Genomic DNA, 23,521 nt, shown 5'->3' with positions numbered 1-23,521 from the left:
TGCCTGGGATTCATTCTGCCTCCATGTTGGTCCCTTTCTGCCCCTCCCCCAGCTTGCAAGCGCTCTTTCTTTCTCTCTCTCTTTCAAAAAAAAAAAGCCTTAAAAAAAGAAAAAGGAAAGAAAGTGAATTAAAAGTAAATAAATAGCCCTTGCCAAATCCAGGGTCACCCAGAGTTTCTCCTGTATTATCTCCTAGAGCTTTTATAGGTTTGTATTTTACAGGTAGGTCTGTGATCCCTTTCGAGTTGACTTCTGTAAAAGATGTAAAGTCTCTGTGTGGATTCATCCTTTTGGATGTGGACGTGGAGTTTTTCTAGTACCATTTGTTGAAAAGATCATCCTTTCTCAAACGTATTGCTTTCACTTCTTTGTCAAATATTGGCTGATTGTATTTGTGGAGTTCTGGCTCTGGGCTGTCTGTTCTCTTCTTTCGATCTCTTGTCCTTACGCCAGCACTATACTGTCTTGGTTAGCAGAGCTTTAGAATCAAGTTGGGCCCCGTCTGTCCTTCGACTTGGTCTTCTCCTTCAGGATTGTGTTGACCGTGCATTTTCTGCCTGTCCGTATACACTTTAGAATCCGTTTGTCCATAACCACAAAATAACTTGGTGGAGTTTTCACTGGGATTTTGTTGAATCTGTAGATCAACTTGGGAAGAAGGGACGTTTTGACGTTACTGATCACTATTATTGATTATTGATTATATTCCTATCCATGGACATGGACTCTCTTGTTTATTTAGTTCTTTGACTCTTTTCATCAGAGGTTTGTAATATCCTTCCCATAGATCTTGTACGTATTTTGTTAGATTTATAGCTAAGTGTTTCGCATTTTTTCATGCTGGTGTAAGTGGTACTGTGTTTTTCATTTCAAATTCCGATTGTTACTCGCTGGGTCGTTGTTTTTCAAAATATGAAAATATGAGTCCATGCTGAATGCAGCAAAATGGAACTGTGCTAAGATGAAAAGAAGAAGAGCTGATCACCCCCCACCTTCCCCATCCCTAGCACTAACACCCAACCCATGCTGTTCAAGACCTTTCTCCTTGCTCAGCAAACTTGCAAAAGCTACAGGAATGTGGTCAAATAGAGATCTTTGTTTACTTTTGCCGCAGCAGAATCACACCATCTGCGTTATTCTCCACCGTCCCTGTAGCACTTAACGATTGGTCATGGCCAAGCCTGTAAGTAGTCAGTGGATGTAAATTCTGCCCCCCTTCTCCCCCAGTCCTTTATGCGTGTACATTTCTGCACAGGCACACCCACTACTCCAAGGGAACAGAGTCCTTCTGCGTGGTATGAGCACTTCATTTGGTGTGTGTGTGTATATATATATATTTGTATGTGTATGTGTATATGTATATGTCTTACCTATTCCTGTCTCCAGCCTTAGGTAATCTGAGTCAGTAGCTGTATGACGAGTGATGGTTGGGATGTGTAAACTTGCTATCCTGGTTAGTCACCATTTTCTTTAGGTGTAGAAATGACATCATCTTTTGTGCTCCTCTGGGCTGAGCTGAACGCAGGGCCAGGCATCTACTAGCTGGTAGTCTAGAGTTTGGTTTTGGGCCTCATTTTCTCCATCTGTGATGGGGTCATGGTGATAGCACCACTTCATGAGGTGGCTGGAAAGATGGGGAGAGATCATGCGTGTAGTAGGCCTGGTGCATTGTAGGTGCTCAGCAAATGTGAACTCCTGTATCTGAGTTCTCTGGTGTGGGTGACTGGGGCAGGAAAGGGGGCCTGCCCCCTGCAGTGAGAAGTAGGAGCCAGGCTGGGGAGGGGTCCCCTGGTGCGTGATGGCAGCCCTGTGTACTAGGAGGTGGGGCCATCAGAGCCTGTGGGTAGGGGAGAGAGGCTGGCCTCTAAGGACCCTGCCTGTCCCAAGTACACTCTCTATTTACTCCTCTCTTCTTTTCCAGGACAAGCAGCTGCGGATCTTTGACCCCAGAACAAAGCCAGGGGCCTCCCAGGTGAGTTGTGTGGGCTGGGGGTTGGGCTGAGGCCCTAGTGGCTCCAGCAGGTATAGGTGGGGGTAGGCTCCGCCTCTTAGCAGAGATTCTGCCACACCCCATGCCCCTGGCCCAGGCCTGATGGGTGTGTAGGGGTCACCTGGAGTGGGCTCCTGCTACCAAAAGTTCTTTCTGGGAAACATGTTTTGGGTCCTGGGAGGACTTGGCTTGGATCACAGGGAGGGGCGCAGCCTGGCTGTCCACAGGCCTTAGTGGAGGCGTCCTGTGGCTTTAGGAAGCTAATCTGAGACTCCAGCTTCCTCTTCTTCCTTGAGACCCTCATGCCTCCCTGCTCATCCTGGCACAGTTGGCAGAGGCCAGCCTTGGAAGAACCAGAAAGACACAGCCGCCCACCCCCTATTCTTCCAGCCTCACAGCCAATGGACCTTCATTCTGTACTTGGGGTCTGGGGGACCCAGGCACTGAGCATGGTTGGTTTCTGTCGGTGATGGTGCTTGGGGTGCCTGGGGTCTTTTGAGTGCTGAGTGATGGGTTCTGGGTTCATGCTACAGCCACTGAGCCACTGGGGAATCATTCATTCATTCAACATCAGCTCAGTACCAGGCATGTGGTGAAGGGCCTATCACTGGTGCTATGGGAAGCCGTTAAGAGAGTTTTAAGCAGAAAGTGAGATAAGCAGGTTTACAGTTTTGAAAAATTCTTCTTGAAGGTTGAGGAGGCTTCTTTCCTGAGGAAGGTAAAGATCAGGGGAAGAGCTCCTCAGTGAAACCCAGGCCCTTCCCAGATACCCTGTCTCCATCTCTAGGACTTGTTCCCTACCTGGGGTCAAGGGTCATTCACCAGCCTAAACCTGGTCAGCAGTAGCGAGGGGTGTGGGGCCTTGCCCCATACCTTTAGCATGTGCCTTCACACACGCACACGCAGGATCCCCATCGCGTAGGCCACAGTGACTTTTTGCCCACGGTAGCCTAGTTGGTTCTGTTTCTGACCGGCTGAAGACCAAAAGGAGGTCCTGTATTGACCAAGCCTGGCAGGCGTGGTTTCAGCACCCCCCGCCCCCATTCCAGCCCACCGTGGCCTTGCTTCCCGGGGAGCTTGGCCCGGTGGCTGGGGGTGGCGCCTATCCGTGTCCCAGGACAGTGGGGTATGAGCAGTGCACCCCACTAGAGTTTTCTGTGTTTGACCTCCAAGCCTCTGCTCGGAAGGGGGCATCCCAGGTTGCAGGAGGGAGTTTGAGGCCCTCCACCTCAAGTTTTCTCAGGGCCCCGGGGCACCACGCATGGTACCCCATTCTTGCCCCAACTGGGCATTGTATGGGGCCAGCTCTCCTGGCCTGAACATTTTCTTCCTTTCTTGCCGCCTCCTCCAGCAAGTGGTGGTGGGGTAGACAGTGATGGTGCCGAGGTGGAGACCGAGTGGCTGCCGTCCAAAGGGCTCCAAGTTTCTAGAAGAATGGGGAGAGGATCTGGTTCAGGAGGGAGCCCCCCTGAATGGGGCTTCTGGGCCAAGGAGACCTGGGAAGAGCGTGGGTGGCTCCCACCCCCTCCCAGCTGCTGGGATGCTGCCTGGGCTCTGCCGCTGGTGCTGGTGCGGGGGCAGCAGGGCCTGGAATGCTGCCCTCCTCGTGGCCCTGCCCCCCACTTCCGCCCAGGGCATCTGGCCCACACCTGGCTTCTATTAGGAAAACTGCTGCTGGCGGCCAGGGTCGGTGTGAGCTGAGGGGCCCGCTCAGGGGAGAGACCTTCTGGGAGTGCCTTCTTTTGAGATCCTTCTTCCCCACTAGAGAGGGGGGTGCAGCTGAGGGGGGGTCAAGGGAGGATGCACTAGGGGCTGTCACTACAGCCTGGAAGCTGGGGGGGGCACCCTGGGGAGTCCTCCCCCTGCTGTCGTTTTTGGGCCCCGGGTGACCTGAGCTTGAGTTGGGAGATGCTTGGGCAACTCCCTCCTGTTCCCCATCCCCCACCTTATATCTAGATTGCATTTATTATACCCTGAGCCCTTGGCACACACAGTCTTTTTCCACACTCACGATTGTCCTATAAAACTGGCCCTTTGGTCATTCTGTCCTAGGGGCACAGCAGGGCAGCCTAGGCGGGCTCATCTGTTGGACGCTGCAACCCCTTCCCTGTCGGGAACTGGGTGGGGGTGGCCAAGGCCTGAAGCCATGGGTGTGCCAGGGATGGAGCAGCCTATGGTTGAAGGGTTGTCCAGGGAGCCGTGAGACTTCAGCACTGGCCTCGGGTCAGTCCTCTGACCTCTGGCGTGGGCTGGTAGACCTGAGCCTGGCCGAGGAGGGGCATGAGTGGGTGGTGGGAGTCTTACACCAGAAAAGATCCCCGGGGCCCTGCGCTGCTCCTGCAGCTGCCCTGCCCCATACGGCAAGCGTTGCCTTGGTGACAAAGGGGGGACTTGGCTGTACCGCAGTTGGAATGCCAGGTATGTGCCTGCTCCTGGCGCCCCTGTGCTGGGCAGTCGGCCCCTCCTGTTCTCTCCTTGGGGCCAGGTGGTGGGGAGACAGGAGGGGACTGAGGGACTTCTCCCTGGGCAGGGTGCTCTGCTGCTTGTTGGGACAAAGGCCACCCCTGTGACGGGGGAAAGCCCGAGGCCTGGCGTGCAGGCCTCGGGGATTACCACCAGCAGTTTCCCCTAGAGCCTCCTGTGACAGAGCTGGGACTTCAGGGTGGCAGACTGCCCGAGTTCCAGCCAAACCTCTCCTCTGCTCCGGAGAATGAGAATTTGGGCATCTGGAGAGAGGGCTTCTCCTCCCTGAGTCCCGCTCAGGTCAGGGAAGAAGAACTTGTCAGTTTTAAAATACAGATCATTTTAATGATCTGGGGACAGAGGAAGGAGAAGGTGGTCAGCGGCCAACCCAGCCCCAGGCCAACCCAGCCCCATTCCATAGGGCCTCCTGTGGCTCCCAGGCACACTGAGCCAAGTGTGCCGACAGTGGGCATGCTGTGCCCAGGCTGAGCTCCTGCCTCATCTCAGCTTCCTTGGTGCCTTCAGTGTCCTCAGAGACCATTGCCCTGCCCATCACCACCCTGTGGGCAGCCTGGGTCCCCTGGTGTGAGCTCATCCAGGGGTGTGTGGTGGGAGGCAGCTGGGACCTGGGGCCCCTCCTGGTCCCAGCTCTGCTGGCTTCTACCTGCTGCTCAGTCTCCTCATCTGTTGTCACCTCAGGTCCCTTTCACACAGACACGGAACAATCACCCAGCCCACAGGGGGCAGGGGGCTCAGAGAGCTGACAGCTGTCTTACTAGGTGACTTGAGGCAGGTGTCTTCTCCTTGAGCCTCTGGTTTCTCCATGTGTAAAATAGGAAGATGGGAGACAGGCCAAGGTTGATTCTGTCCCTGACCCGTGCTACTGAATGAAAAATGCTTCATTGCAGCCCGCATGCCCTGCAGGCTTGGGGGCAACTCCTCTCCCTCACTTCCTGCCCCCTGCAGTGGCGCTGGCCTCTTTGCTCCCCCAGGTCCCAGGTCCCCACTCATCACAGGTGCTGGCCCCCTTGCCTGGCTCACGCCTGCTGATCCTTCCTGCCTTCACTCACATGTCACCTTAATTTCCTTCCCTCTATTATACTTTTATTGTACTCCGTTATCAGGCTTTTTAAGAAAATGTATATGGGATATGTGCCAGACAAGCCCTGGGCGTTCACCAGTGTTAACCCTTCCCACAGCAGCTCTCTGAGGGTGGTCCCATTACTCGGCTCCTTCTCCAGCTGAGGGAACAGGCACAGAGGCGTAGAGCTGTCATGCTGGGGGGAGGCCGTCACCAGGCAGCTTTTCACCCAGAGCCGCGGCCCCTAACCTTCACTTCCCGGCACTTACAGTAACGTGCAGGGACATAGGGATTTCTCTTTGGTTCAGCTCCGTCTCCCAGCTTGTGTGTTCAGTGAGGCGGGGGACCCACTCTACTTTCACATATTCCCAGTGCCTAGCAGAGAACGCTGCTCGAACATTCGTATTATGATTGAGCAGCCCCGCATCACCCACTGACGTGACCATCCATGAGAGAAGCATCCGAGAACCACCTGCCCCGCCGCGGCCCCTAGCATGGGACTTGGCCTGGGGAGACCTCGCAAGGTCTGGTGCACGAATGAGTGACACATGACGCTTTGCCGGCGGTCTGGTTTGCTGTGCGCCTCGGATATTTGCACGCCAGTGAAAGGGAGGGCCTGTGTGACACCACTGCCTCTAGGGTGTCAGGGCATGGCTGACCTAGCTCTGGCCCCACAGCCCCTCGTATGTGGAGAGGGGTGTGGGGCCCTGGTTTTCAGGCTGCAGCCCTGACTTCCTGTGCCGGCTGCCGAGTGGGGAGGGGAGCAATGAGAAAAGCCCCTTGAACAACATGGGCCATTCCAGGGTCTCCCACGCTGGGGTCCGCCTCCGCAGGCTGGGGAGGGGACGCTGGGCCAGCTCCTCCCAGGCTACCTCCCTCCCTCATTCATTCCCAAGGAGATCGTGGGAAGCTTGGAGGAAGCTGGCCACAGTTTGGGGTGAGCTATTTTTGGTAACAGGGTCTTTGGTCTCAGGCTCCAGGGGCCGAGGTGACTGGGAGGGAGCTGTTTGCATTTCCTCTGGGCCCCCTCTGCTCCTTGGGCTCTCCCCCCCACCCCGGGCCCTGGGGACGGGGCCGCCTATGGTATGAACTCGCCTCTTCTCCTGGGGCTCAGGAAGTCTTCGTGCTGGCAGCTCCTGCACTGGGGGAAAGCGAGGAGGGGCACTTATTTGCCCTCTCCGGGGACCATTCCCTAGAGCTTGGCACCAGGCCCTCTCCCCAGGCCCTGGCAGTCAGGAGGTGGCCGTGATGCTCACACTCCCGTGATCTGCAGTCAGCCGGTCCCTCTCGCATGTAGTGTCAGTCGGTCCTTGGATAGCCCTGTGAACGTGAGCCCCACTCACAAATGAGGGTCTCTGAAAGCATGGGGATCCCCAGAACTTGGGGATAACGACTGGCCACTGAGTGCCTCCTCTGGGATTCCTGGAAGGACAAGGGTGTGCTGCCACCCTGAACCCTGACCCTGTGACCAGGCAGTCCCTACTGTCCCCTTTGGAAGAGGGGCACTGAGCCTAAGCCTGGTGCCAGGTCAGCCCTCTGGTTGCGGTGCTGTCCTCAGCCAAGGTGAGGCTGGGGTCCATCCTGTCATGACGCTAGGCCTCCCCTGTCCCCCAGCCGCTGGGGCTCACCACCTTGGCCCCTCCTGCCCTCCGTGGGGCTCTCAGGCAGGTGGCCCACCCCAGGAGGCCCCAGCGGCGCAGCGCCATCTTTTGTCTCCTCCAGAGCACGGAGGCCCACAGGAACAGCAAGGATGGTCGGCTGGCGTGGACGGGCACCCAGGAGCAACTTGTGTCCACTGGCTTCAACCAGGTAGGGCTCCTCCCAGATGGGCTGGGCACCCACACCCAGAGGGTAGGGATGAGGCCCACTGGGAGGTGAGGGGTGTCCAGCCAGCTCTAGGCCTGTCCATATACGGCCCTGTGTGCGGCCGGGTCTCGGAGCCCCAGGGGACCTCCAGCTGCTGAAAACTGGCAGATTCCATTCGCAATAGCTAAGCCTGACCCTGGGAACTGCGGCAGCCTCCCCCCCCCCACTCCCAGGAGTCCATGGACAGAACCGCCCCCGTGTCCCTTGTCACCTAGGGGTCCTTAAAGGGGCAGGACATGAAAACCCAAATTCTCCCTCCCTGGCATGACTCATTCCCCCCCACCCTCCAAGGGCTGCTCTGGGCCAAGTACCCTTGTGCCAGGCTGTGTCCTGAGGTGCTGGCTTCCCAGGGAGCCCAGGGGGATGAGGGATGGGCCCTTCTGAGCCCCTCTTTGCCCTCTCCATGCAGATGCGGGAGCGGGAAGTGAAGCTCTGGGACACCCGGCACTTCTCCAGCGCCCTCGCCTCCCTCAGCCTGGACACCTCGCCCGGGTAGGAGCAGCTGCCACACTGGGGCTGGGCTCGCGGGAGGGTCAAGGGCATGAATGATGTCTTGAAGCCTATAGTGGACACTCGGGGTGAGGGCCTCTGCTGTGCCATGGCAAGGCCACCTGTGGAGTGGAGGGGCCCAAGCGGGTGGCACAGCCTGGCCCGGCCCAGACCTTGTCAGTGAGGGGCTCATCACCCAAGTGGTCGGGGGCTCAAGCTCATCTGCAAGGTCTTGCAGAAGAAACCCGGTCGTGGCACTTCAAGGCTCTTCCAGCAGGCCTGTGGGGGCGAGGCCACTCTGCCGGAGCAGAGGAACTTCCTGACCCCATCTCACCCGGTCCCCAGCCACAGCAGGGGCCCTTGCTCATGCAGGCTTTCAGAGTGTCGGGGCAGGGACCGTGACCTGGCAGACACATGGGTGGGAAGCGTGGGAACTTATTTGATTTTGCTGGGGCCATTTTGGCGGTGCCAAGGGTTAAGGAGACCAAAGCTTCAGTAGATGGCAGGGTGGACATGGGGTGATATGGGTACAGACGGGCTGGCAAGCTTGCAGGCACAAGGGACAGAGGGAGGCAGGCCTTGGATTGACAGGCTTTATGGAACCTCCTCAGCCCTGGCCACACGCCTGTCTCTGGTGGTTGTGGGTGTGGTGGGGGGGGTGGGTGTGCCCAAGTGTCTTGGGACTGCAAGTGCCCCTCAGTTTTCCATCCTCCTGGAAGTGTGTGCAGGGGGGGTCTGTGATGGAGCCATGGGGACTGGCCAAGCCAGCTCTGTGCAGGGGGCCTGGGCTCCCTGTGGCTTAGGCACAGGAGGCTGTCAGAGATGACTCCCCATATCACAGCTGAGGAAACAGGCGCTGGGAGTGAGGGACCATCCTGGCTGGGGTAGGAGGAGCTGGGGGCCTGGTTCCTTTTCAGAAGCCTCTGCCCTGCTCAGTCACAAGTGTTGGAGGGGCTTTCTGGGAGCCCCACCTGCTCCCCAGGCAGGTACCTATGAAGGTCAGAACCAAGAGGGGGTTTTCATTCTTGGCTGTCTGTCCAGCCCTTTCCCCTTCCATTTCATGGCTGGAGAAACTGAGTCACAGAAGGCCTAGTGATCTGTCCAAGCTCTGGGAGTCGCGTGGACCATGTTCGAGGGCACAGAAGCCTGACTGCCATAAGAATTCTTGCCAGGGCATCTGCCAGAGAAGGGCTAACGGTGGCAGTGACCCTCCACTCCCATCACTTCTTACAAACCCGAGAGAGGTTGGGGGGCTGGTGAGGCCCATTTTGCTGATGAGGAAGGCGAAGCTGAGTGAGATCCAGTGCTTTCGAACCACATAGTGCAAGGCCTCTGCTTACTCTGGGCCCTGGGGATTTGGAGGGGGCAGTCACAAGGGACCCCTTTGTTGAAAGAATAAGAGCCCCTGGGCCTGATGCTGCATTCATATCTCATCCTCCATACCTCCCCAGGCCAGGCCATCTCTTCCCTACCCGGCTCCCCCGCAAAAGGAGGGAGCTGGCCCAGCCTGGAGAGGGGACCCAGGGTTGGTCATCAAGTGCTCCTCCTCCCACCACTTCCTGCCTTCCAGGCTCCACCCCTGGCCCCTGATGGGTCCCCCTCCCCCGCAGAGCAGCCCCTGCTCATCCCCAGCTTGGCCCCTGGAGGAGTTAACGATGCCCAGACCCCATGGTGCCACTGGCCAAGGCTGACCCTGTAATTACAACAGTTAAGAATAGCTTCGCAGGGCCAGCAGGGCCTGGAATTTCTCAAATCACTCCCAGATGGGTGGCCAGACCCGTGTCCCACCCCCTCCATCCCCCAGGCCTGGCCCCTGCCCTGCCAGGCCACACCCTTGGCAGGGGAGTGGGGACTCTCCAGTCCTGTGTGGTGGTGGAACCCCTCGGGCTCCCCTGGGTGTCAGCTCTGCTCAGTGATCTGGACTGTAGATGGGAAGCATGCCGGGTGTCAGATGCGGGGACAGCCATGGAGTTCCACTGTACCCCTTCAATTTCTTCTCTGTTTTACAGATTTTCCCTCTCAATTTGAACAGAACAGGGAGTGTTCTTTTAAAAGCTAGGGGGGCCGGGGATCAGGCACACACCTCTCCCTGTCATCTCCCAGGGAGCGCCCAGGGCCGACCCTCCCAGAGGCTTCTGTCATGGCTCCTACCTGCTCACCCCCATGGTCCGTGGAGCAAGGCTCCCTCAGAGGAGACATGGCATGGTTGGAAGAGCAAGGCATCAGGGGCCTGTCCCTGAAGCCAAGCTCTGGGCAGGTGGAGGTGGGAGGGTAAGTGGCAGGGCGGGCCTGACACTGAAGGAGCAGCTCCTGTTGTAGACTGGGAGGCGCGGAAACACTGTCTCGGGGCGATGCTTCTGGGTGGGTGAAAGGTCAGCTGGACCCATCACAGGCGCCAGGCAGAGGGGGACACATCTCCTCGTGATCCACAAGAGGCGTCTGAGGCCAGAGTAGTTCATTATCTGCTGAGGTCACCACAGCAGCCAGTCCGCGCAGGGCGGAGGCTGGGGTTCAGTCTCTGGGGCTTCACACCAGAGAGCTTCTCCTCTTCATGGCGGCCCCACCCGTCTCCTGGAGGCCTGCATGGTTGGCAGCGCCGGGACTGGGCCAAGGTGCCTTTGTCGGGATCCTATCCCTGCCTGCCCTGAACAAGCTGCTGGCTCACCTCTCCTAGCCGGTGCTTCTCTCTGTAGGGCATTTGCTGGGCGTTAATGGGAGTCCATGTGGCACAGGGCCTGCGGCAGCAAGGACCCAAAATCCCACTGGCATCTCCCCACATCTGTCCCTGGACCCTGCCCTGGGGCCCTGGGATTGCCTTGGCTTGGTCTCCACTCTGCCCCTGGGCCTCCCTCTACTCCCCCAGCCCCTGATCTGATGTGATACCCCAGATACCCTTTCTGGGAGGGCTGGAGTGATCGTTCAGCCTATCTTTGGGTCCCGCCTCCCCACCCCACCCCCTACCATCCCACTAGGCCAGGTTTGGCTTTGCAATGAAAACATTTATGCAACAGCCAATGCTGTGTTCAGCAGCAGCCCACAGGCCCACAATGGCCCCTTTGACAGGGCTGCCGAGGGGGAGGGCAGGCTTTGCCATAGCCGCTCCCCTAATGGGACCCAGGCTCACAGGAAATCCACCTGGCCCACCGCTGCCTCAGGAAGAAGGGGCCCCACCCAGGCTCACTGCCACCATCCTCTGCCCGCCACGACCCACCGCCTACCTCCTCCCTTCCCGTGCCAGAACCCTCAGCAGCCGCTAATTGAATCCAGAGCCTCGCGTGGCTGGGCCTGACTCGGCGCTGACATCAATGCCCTGAGCCACAGGGCCTGCTCCCCAGGCCTGGCTGAGCAGCCGCCTTCCATGCAGGGCGAGGCTGATGGGGCCCAGGGGCCGTGACCCACAGAGGGGACCCAGGATGGGGCCTCGGGGAGGCTTGCTCAGTGCTCGCCACGCCTCTCTGTGGCCCTAGGGGCCCCTTTGCCTCCCGTCTCAGGGTCATGGGAGAAGGTGCTGTGCTAGCGCTCTTGTTTCCCAGCTCCCAGCACCCAGGCCAGGCCAGAGCTGCAGTCCTGCATCCCTGGCCCTGCCCCCACACAGTCTATGGCCTTCCTGGAAAACACTCCCACTTCCGGGGTTTCTGGAAAGCCTGGCACATCCCAAGTGCAGAGAGTAAAGGGGCATCACAGGGCCATCAGGCCTTTGCAAGCCAGCTCAGACCTTTGGTCCTGTCCCTGGGCCACCTGCCCCTAACAGCCCTGGCTTGGCCCTTTCTCTCCACTCACCAGACGGTTCCTGTCATTCAGAATCTGTGCTGACCCGCCACTAAGACCCCTCTTTGCTGCTGGAGCAAGAGGCCGGGAGCAGGGTTTCCTAGCCTGAGCCCACGCCGAAGGTTGTCAGAACTGCGGGGAGGGCTGGGCTGTGTGCTCTGCCTGGCTCACCACCATCTGTGGGGGCCTGCAGGACACAGTTCTAGGTACACTCTTCACAGATGAAGGTAGGCAGTGTAATGCCTATCAGGCCCTTCCCCAAGGAGGGCTCCTTGGGGACCCTCTTGGCCTTTTTCTGCCACGAGGCTTCCCCAGTTTCCCAGGAGCACTACAGTTCCTGCTGGCAGACCACTGGGCCTGGGTGGGGTGAGGCCGCCCCGTGTCCCTCTTCTCCGAGGTTAGAAGCTGCTCAGCTCCCAGCTCTGCTCCCACCTGCATCCCAGTCTCAGCTGAGAGGCTGCACCAGGCACTCTGATTGAGGTTGGGCAGACATAGCCCAGCGCAGGGTACCTGGAAGGGCCACCCTTCCTGGCATGGTCGGGAAGCCCTCCTAAGCCCAGGGGCTGCTGATCAGGGCCTAGTGCCCACTGGGGAGAGGGCACTTCCCACAAAGAGAGTTATCCCTTTATGCCCACCCTCCCTCCACCCAGCCCAGATACCCTAGGCTACGCCAGAGAAACAGACTCACTTTATCTTTTATTTTTCGTACAAAAGGCCTTCATATCATTGTTTGTCTTACAAAAACCAAAGTCCTTGTCTCTGAGTTTGAAAAACATTTTCCCAGAATAAATGGGAAAGAATCTCATAAATATATTTTTAAAAATCAAAGCAAAACATGTTCCTAAAGTGTCTCTCCTTCCAGTTTCTTTTGTTCCTTTGCTCCTTGGGGCTGAGGCTGACCCTACGCCCCATCCCCAGCCCCACTCTTCCTCTGCTGTCTTTCTGGGGGCTTCCTTCACTGGCCCCCAGAGTCTCCCTGGGAGGGGGGCCCTGGCAGCCCTGGGCCTGTGTTACCAGCACACGGCAGGGCACGCCCCACCTTTCCCCAGGGGTTGTACGTTGCAGAGGACAGGGCAGACGCCCTCCTCGTAGGCACGCAGGCTGGGGGCACCTTCGAGGTGGTCACCTGGGTCCCAGGATCTCATGGATGAGGAGACGGAGGGGCCGGGTCTTGCTGTGGTCACACAGTGCCCACCCTGCTGTGTCCCCCGGTAGGGATCTGAGAACTTCCTCGGTCTGGCCGCAGGAGGGCGCCGGCGGGTCCCAGCGGGGCTGAGAGCCCGGCCTCGCAGCTTGGTTGCTCCCGGGCTTAGATGTAGGGCTTGGCGGGGAGGGGCCCCTGGGGGCTGGGCCCGGCGTAGCCCATGAGTGGCACCTCACACTCGGGCCCGCTGGGTGGGGCCTCCCCACCGACCTCAGTCGCCTTGGGGCCAGGCTCCAAGGGGGCCTTCACGCCCTCCAGCTCCAGGGGCCCAGCGCCGGGCCCCAGCTGTGCTTTGCCGTGCGCAGCCGCCGCCGCCCGCCCCCGCCTCACGCAGTAGGCCGCCCCCACAGCCGCCAGCGCGGCCAGGAGCACGGCAGCCAGGGCGGGCGCGATGAGGAGCGGCAGGTTGCCCTCTCGGGCCTGGGTGACAGGCGCGTGGTTGGAGCGGCTGGCGGGGGGTGTGCGGGCCTCCCCACAGGCCTCTTCGCCCTCGGGCACTCGCCCGACGCCCAGAGGCCTGACGCAGATGGAGTAGGTGGCGTTGGGCCGCAGCTGGGTGACCGTGTACTCGGCAAGGGAAGCGGGCAGGCGGAGCGTCACTGGCCGCTTGTCGGGGCCGGACAGGTTGCGGTAGGTGAGGCGGAGGCTTCTGAGCTGCAGGGCACCGCCCTGCAGGTAGCGCCGCAGCCCCACGCGCAGGGAAGTGGGGCTGGCTGGCTCGATGCCCAGGGCCGGGGGCTGCGGCGGCTGCAGGGTAGCCGGGGCCGGGCTGGCCGGAAGCCCTTGCCGCACGCGGCTCTCGCAGTACAGGCCCACAAAGAGCTCAGGGCACAGGCACTCCAGGTGCCCCTGCACCCCCAGGTGGCAGGTGCCACCATTGAGACAAATGGAGGCCGGGCAGTCCTGGGGCCGGGGTGGAGGCCGCACTGTGGGCGGGGCTGCAGGGGGCAGGCTGGGGGCCTCGGTGACCAGCTCCGTTGGGCTGAGCCAGGTGGGGGCCGGACTGGAAGGGGAGAACGTGGGCCCCCACACCGCGGGCTTTGTGGTGGGCGCTGTGGCTGTGGTGGTGGTGGCCGGGCAGCCAAAGTCTGCATACTCGAGGTCTAGGAGCAGTCGGCCGGCATTCTTGGGCGGGAAGTGGCAGCGCGTCTCCTCCGGACTGGCCAGTGCCACGTGGCTGTCCCGTAGCCAAGGCCCAAACCAGCTTAGGGGGCAGACGCAGTTGAAGGGGTTGCGGGCGGCTGTCAGGAGCCGCAGGCGGGGGAAGAGGCCCGACAGCTCGTGGGGGAGGGCCTGCAGGCTCAGGTTGCTCAGGTCCAGCTCCTGCAGGGCCACCAGGCCGGCCAGGCCCTCGGGCCGCAGCTGGGCGATGCGGGTGTTGCCCGCCAGCCGCAGGCGGGTCAGGCCCCGAAGGCCCCGGATGGCGGGTGGCACGCGCTCCAGCTGGTTGTCAGACACATCCAGGTCATGGAGGTTGCGCAAGCGGCTGAAGAGACCCTCGTCCAGCCGCCGCAGCCCCAGGCCGGCCAGCCGCAGCGCCTCCACGTTGGCCGTGTCCAGGGTGCCAGGCTCCAGCGCCGGGAGGCTGTTGTGACTGAGGTCAAGCAGCAGCAGGCGCGGCAGGTGCAACGGGGGCAGGGCCCGCAGGTCGTTGTCCTGCAGCTTGAGCTCCAGGAGGCCATCGAGCGTGTCAAAGGCCCCGGGCTGGATGTGGCGGATGCGGTTCTTGCCCAGGTAGAGGCGCTCCAGGCGCCGCAGACCATGGAAGGTCTCGTTGGTGATCTCGCGAAGCCTGTTGGCCGTCAGGTCCAGGTTGCTGAGGTTGGCGAGCGGCTGAAAGACCCCGCTGGGCAGGCTGGCGATCTGGTTCTGCGACAGGTCCAGGAGCTGCAGCCCCGGCAGGCTGGCAAAGCTGCCTGCGTCGAGCGTGGTGATGCCGTTCTCGAAGACGTACAGGCCCGCTGTGTCGGGTGGCACGTCGCGGGGCACAGTGGTTCCCTGCCGGGCGGTGCAAAAGACCGTCTGTGGCTGGTTGCACTGGCAGCCAGATGGGCAGCCCCGCACCCCAGGCTCGGGGGCCAGCAGCAGTAGCAGCAGCAGCGGCAGCAGCAGGCGCAGGGGGATTCTGGAGCACATCTTCTGGTTCCTGGGAGCAGAGGGGAGAGAGAGAGAGAGAGGCAGGAGACCATGAGTCAGGGGCCCAGGGGACAGCCACGCCGGAGAAGGACCAAGAAGGGAATTCCCAGCCCCCTTCACCATTCCCTTCCCCCAAGTCCAAGAGTGCACAGTAGTTATGAGTCAGGTCCCCAGTGCCCCGGCCCTGTTCTTGTCCCAGCCCCATCAGCCCCCTCACCAAGTGACTTTGAGCCCTCACATGACTTCGTTACGCTATCAGTTGCTACTTCCTGCGCTGTCACCAGGGCTCAGTGGGCTGATGCGTGCAGAGAGAGGCCAGCCCCCAAATACTCAGTGACCACAAAAGCTGCCATCTCCTTCACTCCAGCCCTCTCGTGTCTGCAGCTCAGAGAAAACACGTGGTCTGAAAGCATCAGGCTCTGTGCCCTCCCTTCAAGTCCCATCCCCCCCGCAAATCTCCATTGAGGTGGACAGGCAAGGAGGGAGCCCCATGGGTCTTAGAGCAGCAGCCCCTCCCCGCAGCGTCTGCGAGAGAAGGGGCGGGCAGCCAGCGCGTAAGCAGAGAAGCTGGCTGCCCCGGGCCGCGGGCCCCTGCCGCCACGCTCTGTGTCCTCCAAGTGAGGAGACCGCAGCGGGAAGACTTCACATGGAAACTATGGGATCGGTGTTTTTCCACTTGTGAAGTCAGACCTGCCCAGTATGGGAGCTGAGGGCCCCTCCAGGATGTGGCTAGGGGGAATGTTCCAAGGGAGGGGGCAGAGGAGGGCCTGAGCCATTGGCAGGTGTCCTCCTGTGGGGTGGGGAGCAGGGAGGCAGGGAGCCCTGGTTTTCAGATCCCCATCTCTGAGGTGTGATGACAGATTCAGAGGTGGGGGGCTCCTGGCCTCCCTAAGCTCACCCAGGGGGCACGCTGAGGGACACTGGGTATGGGGTGGCCCCAGAGACAGTGCTGGGGCTAGAAACTTTCTGCAGACTGGTTTGTCTACCATTTTTTGGGGTCCACTCTGGCCTGAGTACTGAGAAGAAAGGGCAGCAGCTCCTCCCCCAAACAAGCTCCCTGCATTTCCAGTCCTCTTGTGGGGTGCCCCGCACAGCCATGGCAGGTGGAAACTATTCTCACTGCTCCCAGGTGACAGAAGAGAAGGGGGTTCCAGGAGGTGTAGTGACTTGCTGCCTTCCCACTGCAAGGAAATCCGAGCCGGAGCCTAGGTCCTTAACCATGTCCAGGTGCAGCTGGGCCCGAAGCCTGTGATGGTCCTGCCCTGCTGATGTGGGGGCAGCTCTCTAAGCTGCTCAGGACTCCAGCTTGTAGCTGGAACTGCTTAAGACAGAATGGGGCCACAGTATGAGGCCCCCTTTCAGGCTCCTGGGGGAGCCCAGGGGCCACCCTAGCAGCAGTCCCCACTCTCCAGGCCCCTAGAGTCCCCAAGAGGCCGGCACTCCTCTCCAGGCGCCTTCTGCTCACACAAGGGCCTTTTGTGCTGGGGCCTGGCCTCCCCTTCCCCCATGCCTGCCAGCCATCAGGCCATGGCAGGTAACACGGCCCCCTCAGCCGAGCCTGTGTTCCGCCCGGCTGCCATCCCTCAGGCTCCTCCCCCAGGAACACAGGCCCCTTGAAGTGTGAGGCAGAGGACGGGCAGGTGGTCCCAGGAGAGACGCGACAAGTCAGCAGGGAGACCAGCTCGAGGTCAAGGCCTGTACCCAGGTTGGGCCTGCACAGGCCCTGCCCGCCTGCAGGGTCCCCTTTGCCAGGGAAGCAGGCCTATCACTCTCTGCCCTTCACTCGTTCACTGAAGACAACCCTTCAGAGGCCAGCCAGGGAGGGCACCCCGACCCCCAGCTGGTGCCCCTTCCCTTGCTGTCACACCTGTCTGCTCCCTTGTGTCCCAGAGCATGCTTAGCTTATCTTTGCTGAGTGAACGGTGGGGCAGAGCCTCTAACTGAACGTCAGAGGGAAGCTAAGACCGGGACCTGGAAGGCCTTGTGCCCCTCCAGCCCTGCCGGCACCACCCCAAGGGGGCTGCGTGCACCACACCCGGCCTTCTCCCGCAGGGGGACCCACTCCACCCTCACTGACTCAGAAGGCAGCGGGTGTGGCCTGGCCTCCAGATGTGGGCTGTGAGCGCCCCCCGCCCCCCATGTCCACATGTGGGGTGAGCCGCCTTCCCCTGAATCAGCCTCCCAGCGGGGCAGGCAGGGTCAGGAAGGGCGCAGCCAGGCTCCAGGGTGGGAGGGGACCCTACACGTGGCTACCCCTGCGGCTTCAGCTCCCCCTGGGCTACGTATAAGGTCATAGTTAAGACACACTCCTGGCAGCCTGGGCCCGGGGCATCGCAATTCTGAGGCCACAGACAGTGGCTTTCTCTCAGAGCCTTGCTTTCTTCACTGTCTCCCCAGGTGTTTCAGAGTCGACACATTCTAGGACTGGGAGTGCTTAAAACTGAACAGCCCCGTGTGGCCCTTGGGGGCCCAGGGTGCGCGCTGGGGGGCGTTCCCCACTCTACACTGAGGAGGGACTGATGTGGGAGCTCTGGGCTTCGCTCCATGACTTTAATACATTAAGTCATCTTGGGGGAGCTATAGGTCTGTCCAGCCACAGGGTGGCCATCTGGCTGAGTCTGTGGGGAGCAGGGGCTGGGTCAGAAAAAGAGCAACTGGCATCCTGGGGGGGGGAGACCCCAGCAGGCAGCAGCTAACCCGCTTCCCACCTGCTGGGATGCCAGGGTGAGCACCTGGGCGAGAGCTAGGAGTCAGCCCTGGGGCTTTGGCAAATGAGAAGCCCGGTGCCGGCAGCTCCAGGGGCTCTGCCATGGGCTCTCCTGGCACCAAGAGCAGATCGCATAGCTCCCAGAAGGGGACCCAGAAGGGGAAGGCCAGCCATGGGACAGGGTGCCGCAGGGCAACAGGACATAGAGGCCTGAATTTGGGCCCAAATTTGCCCCTAAATTGCTTCCCATGTCCCTTTCCAATTTTGGGCCTCAGTTTCTCACTTGCCCTGCCTCACTCTCTGGAGTTGTTCTGAGCACCTGGGCTTGTAGTGTTGTGTTGTTCTGTTTGTTTTTAAGTGGGGGAGTTCTTTTAACAAGTTCTGGGGGCGATTCCGCCTGCCTGGGCCCGTTCTGCTCTGTGTGTGCACTGCAGGTGTGGTGTCTCATGGAGCTCACAGCTGGCCTGGCTACTGCAGCTCTAGCAGCCCTGAAGGACCAGGGGCCTGACCTGGGCTTTGATACCTGATCTGCTGACCCAAGGCAGAGAGGTGGGACCTCTCCCTCTGCAAAGGGTGTGGAGAGACTCCTGGAGGCAGCCCTGGGGCTTGGGGGGCCGTGGGAGTAGGAGGGCAAAGGGTCCAGGTCATCTCTCTTCCACCTGCCCCCTGCAGCCTCCTCGCCTTGGCCTGGCCCACTGTGGTGTGGTGGGAAGAGGCAGGAAACTGAGGCCCAGGCTCCTGCTGCTGACGGTGCTGCCCTCCAGGGGACAGTTACTGGGATGGGGCTTCTTAAGGTCCCACTGCCTGCGATCCCAGCCTGGTTGCATGGCAGTCATGCCTCCACCCCCCACTGGCCCTTCAGTGGGGGGTGGTTCCCAGTTATAGTGCCTGATGGCTGGGCTGTTTGGTTTGTACTCGGAGCGCGTGCTAAGTGGTCAGTCAACATCAGCTACTGAAGGTGTTACCTGTAAAACCTGAGCTCTGCCTTTGCACATACAGGGGGAGGATGGCATGGTGTGGGAGGGGCTTCGTGGCACTTTCCGCCCAGACAGGAGGCCCCCTGAGTCCAGGGCAAGGCCTCCTCGTGGAGGCTGGTCTTCATCCTCGGTGTGGGAGAATAGGAGCTGGAGAGAGCAGCCTGACAAGGAGTGTATTTGGTTCTGGAAGGGGGCGGGGGAGTGGGCTGTGCTTTGGCCGGCCCCCCTGAGCATATGACCTGGGAGTAGGTGAAGGGAGTGGAGGGAGAGGCTCAATGAGTAAGGAACCCCTTCTCCGCTCACAGTGGGACTCTGGGGCCCTCACCCACATCTGAGTGTGGAGGACATCTGGAGGCGCCCAGTCACACATGGGCCCTGGGTCAGGCAGGTGCTAGTGAGTGGGTGGGACCCCCAGGCATCTGGGGGACCACATCAGAGCCGAGACTGCACATCTCACTGCTCCTGGGGAAGGCCACACGCCTGGCTGCTGGGGACATAGGGTCGGACAGACGAGGCCAACACAACCCCTTCCTGGGCCAGAAACTGTGTCGTGGGTGCAGGGGTCTGGTGCTGCAGGTCTGACCCTGAGGCTCTGGGCCTCTGGCTCCCAGTGCCGCCCCCCACCCCCTGGGCTAAGGCCTGCCGGCCAGGCCTGGCAGCAGCCCAGCCCAGGAGTCTGCCAACCCCCCCCCCCCCAGGCAGGCGGGGACCATGCCGGCGGCCAGGATGGCTGGCTCCGGTTTCGCTGACGTGTCTGAGGAGACTCAGAGCCGAGGCTGGGTCCGCCCATCTCCCCACTCCTGGGGCACAGCAGAGCAGAGAGGTTGGGGTCTCTGTCCTAGGCTTTCAGAGGAAGGAGACAAGGTGAGGTTGGGGACTGCAGTCTGGTCCTGTCATGAAGCCGGGAGTCCCTACTGGTCTTGGTTCCTCTCCCTTACTCTACCTTCTGCTGCAGCCAGCTCTGCTCATTCTGCACGTGAAGCCCAAGGCACCACTTTGTGACCTCATCCAGTTCCTTTCCCTCGCTGTCTTTCTGTCTCCCACCTTTAACCCCAGGGGTTTCTCAACCCCAGGTACACATCACATTCTCCCGGGAAGCTTTGGGAAGTTCCTGAGGGCCTCTCCAGTCCTTGCCAATTTAATAAGAATTTCTGGGATAAGGCCCAGGCAGAGCTGCGTTTTGGAGAAGCTCCTGCAGTGAGTCTCCCCTTCAGGGCTCAGACCCTGGGGCAGAAGACTGCAGAGGGGGACAGTCTGGATGTCCAAGGAGGGGTCCGGGTCGCCAGCAGGTGTGGCTGGTTGGGCGTGCCAAAAGAGCAGGAGCTGGGCCCTTTTCTTCCCTCCTACTTCCTCCCAGGCAGGAGCTGCCTGGCCCCAAATGGGTGCCTTCAGTGGCACCATGGATGACTTGGCAGCCACCAGACCTGTCAGCCAGGACTGGGAGACTAGTGACTAAAGCCCTTCTGCCCAAGTGGGCCCTCAGGGCGGCGAGATATGTCATCTCAGTCGGAAGAGGTGCCACTCTGTTGGGAGAGGACACCTGCTTCCCCAGGAGCTATTTGGTGGCTGTGGCCCAACTAGAAATGGGCCGGTCAAGATGCCACCATCGGCACGCGCGGGTGTGATGCCACAGGGGCTGGGCTCAGTCAGACCTAGGGCCTCCTAGCTGTCCTGTCCCCACCCAGGGCCAAGCATCCATCAAGTAAGGCCCTAACCCTGCAATTAACCCTGGATTTGCCAGAGGAAGACCTTAGTCACCAAGGGAGGCCACCAGCTCAAGCCAGCTGGGCCCAGGTTGTCTGGGACCGAGAAGGAAGTGGCCCTGAAGGGATCTTTGCCCTTCTCACTCTTGCCATGCCCGGGGTCCTCAGTTCCCTTGCGGCAAAACTGGCCCCTCCTGGGGTCTGTGAGCTGTTCAGAGGAGCCGCAACCCGGCTCCCCAACCCGGGTCTCTCAGTTCTTACCGCTGCCCATCCAGGCCCAGGGCCAGTAGGGGCCCCAGTGACCGCCCCAGCCCCAGCCCCTTCTCAGTGCAAGCCAGCTCTCTCCTCCCTCTTTAATTAAATCTCTCAGGCAGCCGCAGAGGAATGTCAGCCTTATTGCATTCCCCTAGAGGAGACTGGTTGGGGGGACCGTCCCCAATCTGGAGAACTGGCCCCTTGCCTGTCTCTATCCCCCAAAACCACGGCGGCTCGAGGGAGCCTGCTTCAGCCTCTTCATACCCAGACCCAGGGAGGCTGGAATGAGGAAAAGTGGGGGAGGCCTGAGGGCCTGGACAGCCAGGCGGCCCAGCCAGCTGAAGGAAAGCAATCCGGCTGACTCTGGAATGTGGAAACCGATAAAAGGAGGAAGGCTGAGCCCCTGTCCGCCTGCGGTGCACTCAGACTCCTGCAGCACCCCAGCCCGCCCCCAAACACAGCCTTGTTCCAGTCACGCGCGCGCAAACACATGCCCACGCCAGACACACGCCCACTGGGCCGTGCTCTCACTCACACACACTCTCACACACACACACACACACACTCCCTCCTTCCCTCCCCCTTCCAAGAACTCTTGCAAATTCCACAGCAGTGAGGGGAGCTGGTTTTCTTGGCAGCACAGAGCCTTGGGCTCCCTGGCTCAGGGAGGGACTCTAAGGGGAGCTGAGGGGGGCTACAGGAGGGGCCACTAACCCCGTTCAGTGGCATTGATGCCCTTCCCGAGAGCTCAGGGCCTGTAGATGGTCAGGGATGCTTCTGTGGGACAGGCTCACCTAGCCTTCTCTCTGGTCTCCAAGGGGGACTGCTGGCTGGCTTTCTGAGGTGGAAGCTGCCTCCTGGGGGCAGCTGAGACCCCACTTTCCTTTTCCCAGGACCTGCCCAGCTCAGGGGAGGGGTCCACTTATAAGACCCCATGAGGACTCAACCCTCTTTACCTGGGACTTGCTCCAGCTCCCCCAGGGCTGTGGGGAATGAGGGTGTCAGGAATGGGAACCGGAAACTGTGGACCCTGCCCAGGGCATCTCCCTGCCTGCCACAGAGGCTTCTGAGGGAGAACACAGGTCGGGGCAGTATCTGAGGGGCTAGTCATGTTCACTTCCCTTTCCTCATTTTCAGAGTCCCAGCAGATGCCCTGCGACACCAGTCCCCCACTGACCAAATCTGACCTTCCGGACCCCCAGGTCCCAGAGTAGCTGTTTCAGTATGCAGCTGAGGGAGGTGGGGACAGCCAGTGCCCGGGCCCCCTGTCTGGCACGTGTGTGCTCATCCTCCCTCCCTGGGCCAGATAATGGTCTGGAGGGAATCCAGCTGGGCTGCACATTACCAGAGCCCTCTTCCTGCCTCTGACACTCTGTTTACAGAAGCTCTGGGGGCTGATTCCCCTGGGAGAAGACAGCCAACTCAGGGGACTTCTCTCCCAACCCCCCACACGCCTGCCTTATCCCTTTTGGGCCTTGCCAACAGCTGGGCCCATATTGGACTTCACTGCCCTCTGGGGCATCCACCCAGCTACCCTTCTTTGCCTTCAACACCCAAAGTCCAGCCTAGCAGCAAGGAACCTTTGAAATTTAGTGCAGTGTCCCAGCCCCATAAGCTCTTGCCCTGGAGAGGAGGGCTCTGGGTCCTGGTGCCTCTTCCAGAACCTCACCTGCCCTTGGTGCAAAAGGCAAGCAGGGAGACACAGGCACCCTTGGGGCCTTTCCCTCCTTCCCACCTTGCAGACTCCACCCCTGGGCCCCAACAGGAGAGGCAGTCAGTGACCCTGGTGTGGTAATCTTTAACAAATGGGGGCAAGGCGGAATGGTTGGCACCAAACGCCTGGCCTGCCAGTGACCACAGGGGACCTCAGCAGCCCTCAGGCCCCAGAGCTGCCAGCCCAGGGACACAAAGGACTAAGCTGGCTCCTGGCCATTGGGTTCATAGCCCAAGCAAAGCCCTGTCGTTGGCAGAGGCAGAGCTGGGGCACCCTAATATCTGGAAAAGGAAGGGCCCCAGCCAGCCAAGATCTGTTCCCTGCCCCCCAGGGGGCATCGGATACCTCCTAGCCACCCCCAGTCCTCCCCAAAGCTGCATACCTGTGGGCCCCAGGTATGGTGACAAGGGCCCTCAGTACCCCCAGGCGGCCACTCTACAGATCTGCACAGGGGCTCCAGGCCCAGAACCAGACTGTCCCACTCCAGGAGGTAAAAGTAACCAAGACCATGGCTTGGCTATCCCCTCAAAGGGGTTTGATTCATAAAACTGGTCATGCCGGAGGGCCCAGCCGTGGGAGGAGGAAGCGAGGGAGGGGGTGTTTATTTTGTCTGCTCACAGCCCTGCCGGCTACCGGCCGGTGAGCCTTGTACGCGCGCGCGCGCGCGCGCGCGCGGCCGAAGGGCTATCCCGGGCTGCCCGAGGAGGGGCAAGTCGGGCGCGGGCAGGGGGTGCATGGGGCCCGTCCGCCCTGGACCCAGGTCAGTCCGGGTGATTGTGCGGGGCTGGGGGTCGCCTGTCGGTCCTGAGTGCCTGTCCGCGCGACGGGGGGTAGTTCGCGCGCGTGATCGGCGCTTTGCATCGCCCGCCCCACGGCGTCCGCCGTCTCCGCCCGCAGCGCCCCGTTCCGGCAGACACTCACCGGGCGGCGGCGGCAGCAGGAGCCGGGCGGGGTGGGCCGGCCGGCCCGGTGGGGTCCTGGGATCCGGGTCCCGAGGCAGTCGCGTTCGTGTCTCCCCGCCCCGGGCTTGGGCTGCGGAGTCAGCTCGCGGGAGGCGGGTCGCGGTTTAAGGGCTGGGGGCGGGGCCGCTCCCCGTTGGGGCGGGGTGGGGCGGGGCGGATAGAGACCCGCCTCCTCTCTCCGCTAAAGGGGTCATTTCGCCCGCCGC

General features: G+C 60.8%; 2 protein-coding genes across 3 annotated transcripts in view; one reads left to right on the top strand and one right to left on the bottom strand.

Moving 5' to 3' along the window:
* Nucleotides 1–23,521, top strand: part of LOC122895882 (mitochondrial import inner membrane translocase subunit TIM16) — a 64,751-nt gene that overhangs the window by 19,744 nt on the left and 21,486 nt on the right. For both annotated transcript variants that reach the window (XM_044233656.1, XM_044233653.1), the window contains exons 7-9: nt 1,922–1,972; nt 7,257–7,343; nt 7,810–7,892. In XM_044233656.1, coding sequence (XP_044089591.1) covers nt 1,922–1,972; nt 7,257–7,343; nt 7,810–7,892 — 221 coding nt within the window. The remainder of the gene's footprint in view (nt 1–1,921; nt 1,973–7,256; nt 7,344–7,809; nt 7,893–23,521) is intronic.
* On the bottom strand, nt 12,341–23,379 carry VASN (vasorin). The gene is made up of 2 exons (XM_044233659.1): nt 23,275–23,379; nt 12,341–15,007 (listed from the first exon to the last, which is right to left on the bottom strand). The coding sequence occupies exon 2, from the start codon at nt 14,995–14,997 to the stop codon at nt 12,967–12,969; it is 2,031 nt and encodes a 676-aa protein (XP_044089594.1). The 5' UTR covers nt 14,998–15,007; nt 23,275–23,379; the 3' UTR covers nt 12,341–12,966.

The sequence above is a fragment of the Neovison vison genome, chromosome 14 (genome assembly GCF_020171115.1).
Source record: "Neovison vison isolate M4711 chromosome 14, ASM_NN_V1, whole genome shotgun sequence".
NCBI classification, from domain to species: domain Eukaryota; kingdom Metazoa; phylum Chordata; class Mammalia; order Carnivora; family Mustelidae; genus Neogale; species Neogale vison.
Note: the sequence above shows the minus strand (reverse complement) of the source record. Positions and strands in the feature narration are given on the sequence as shown.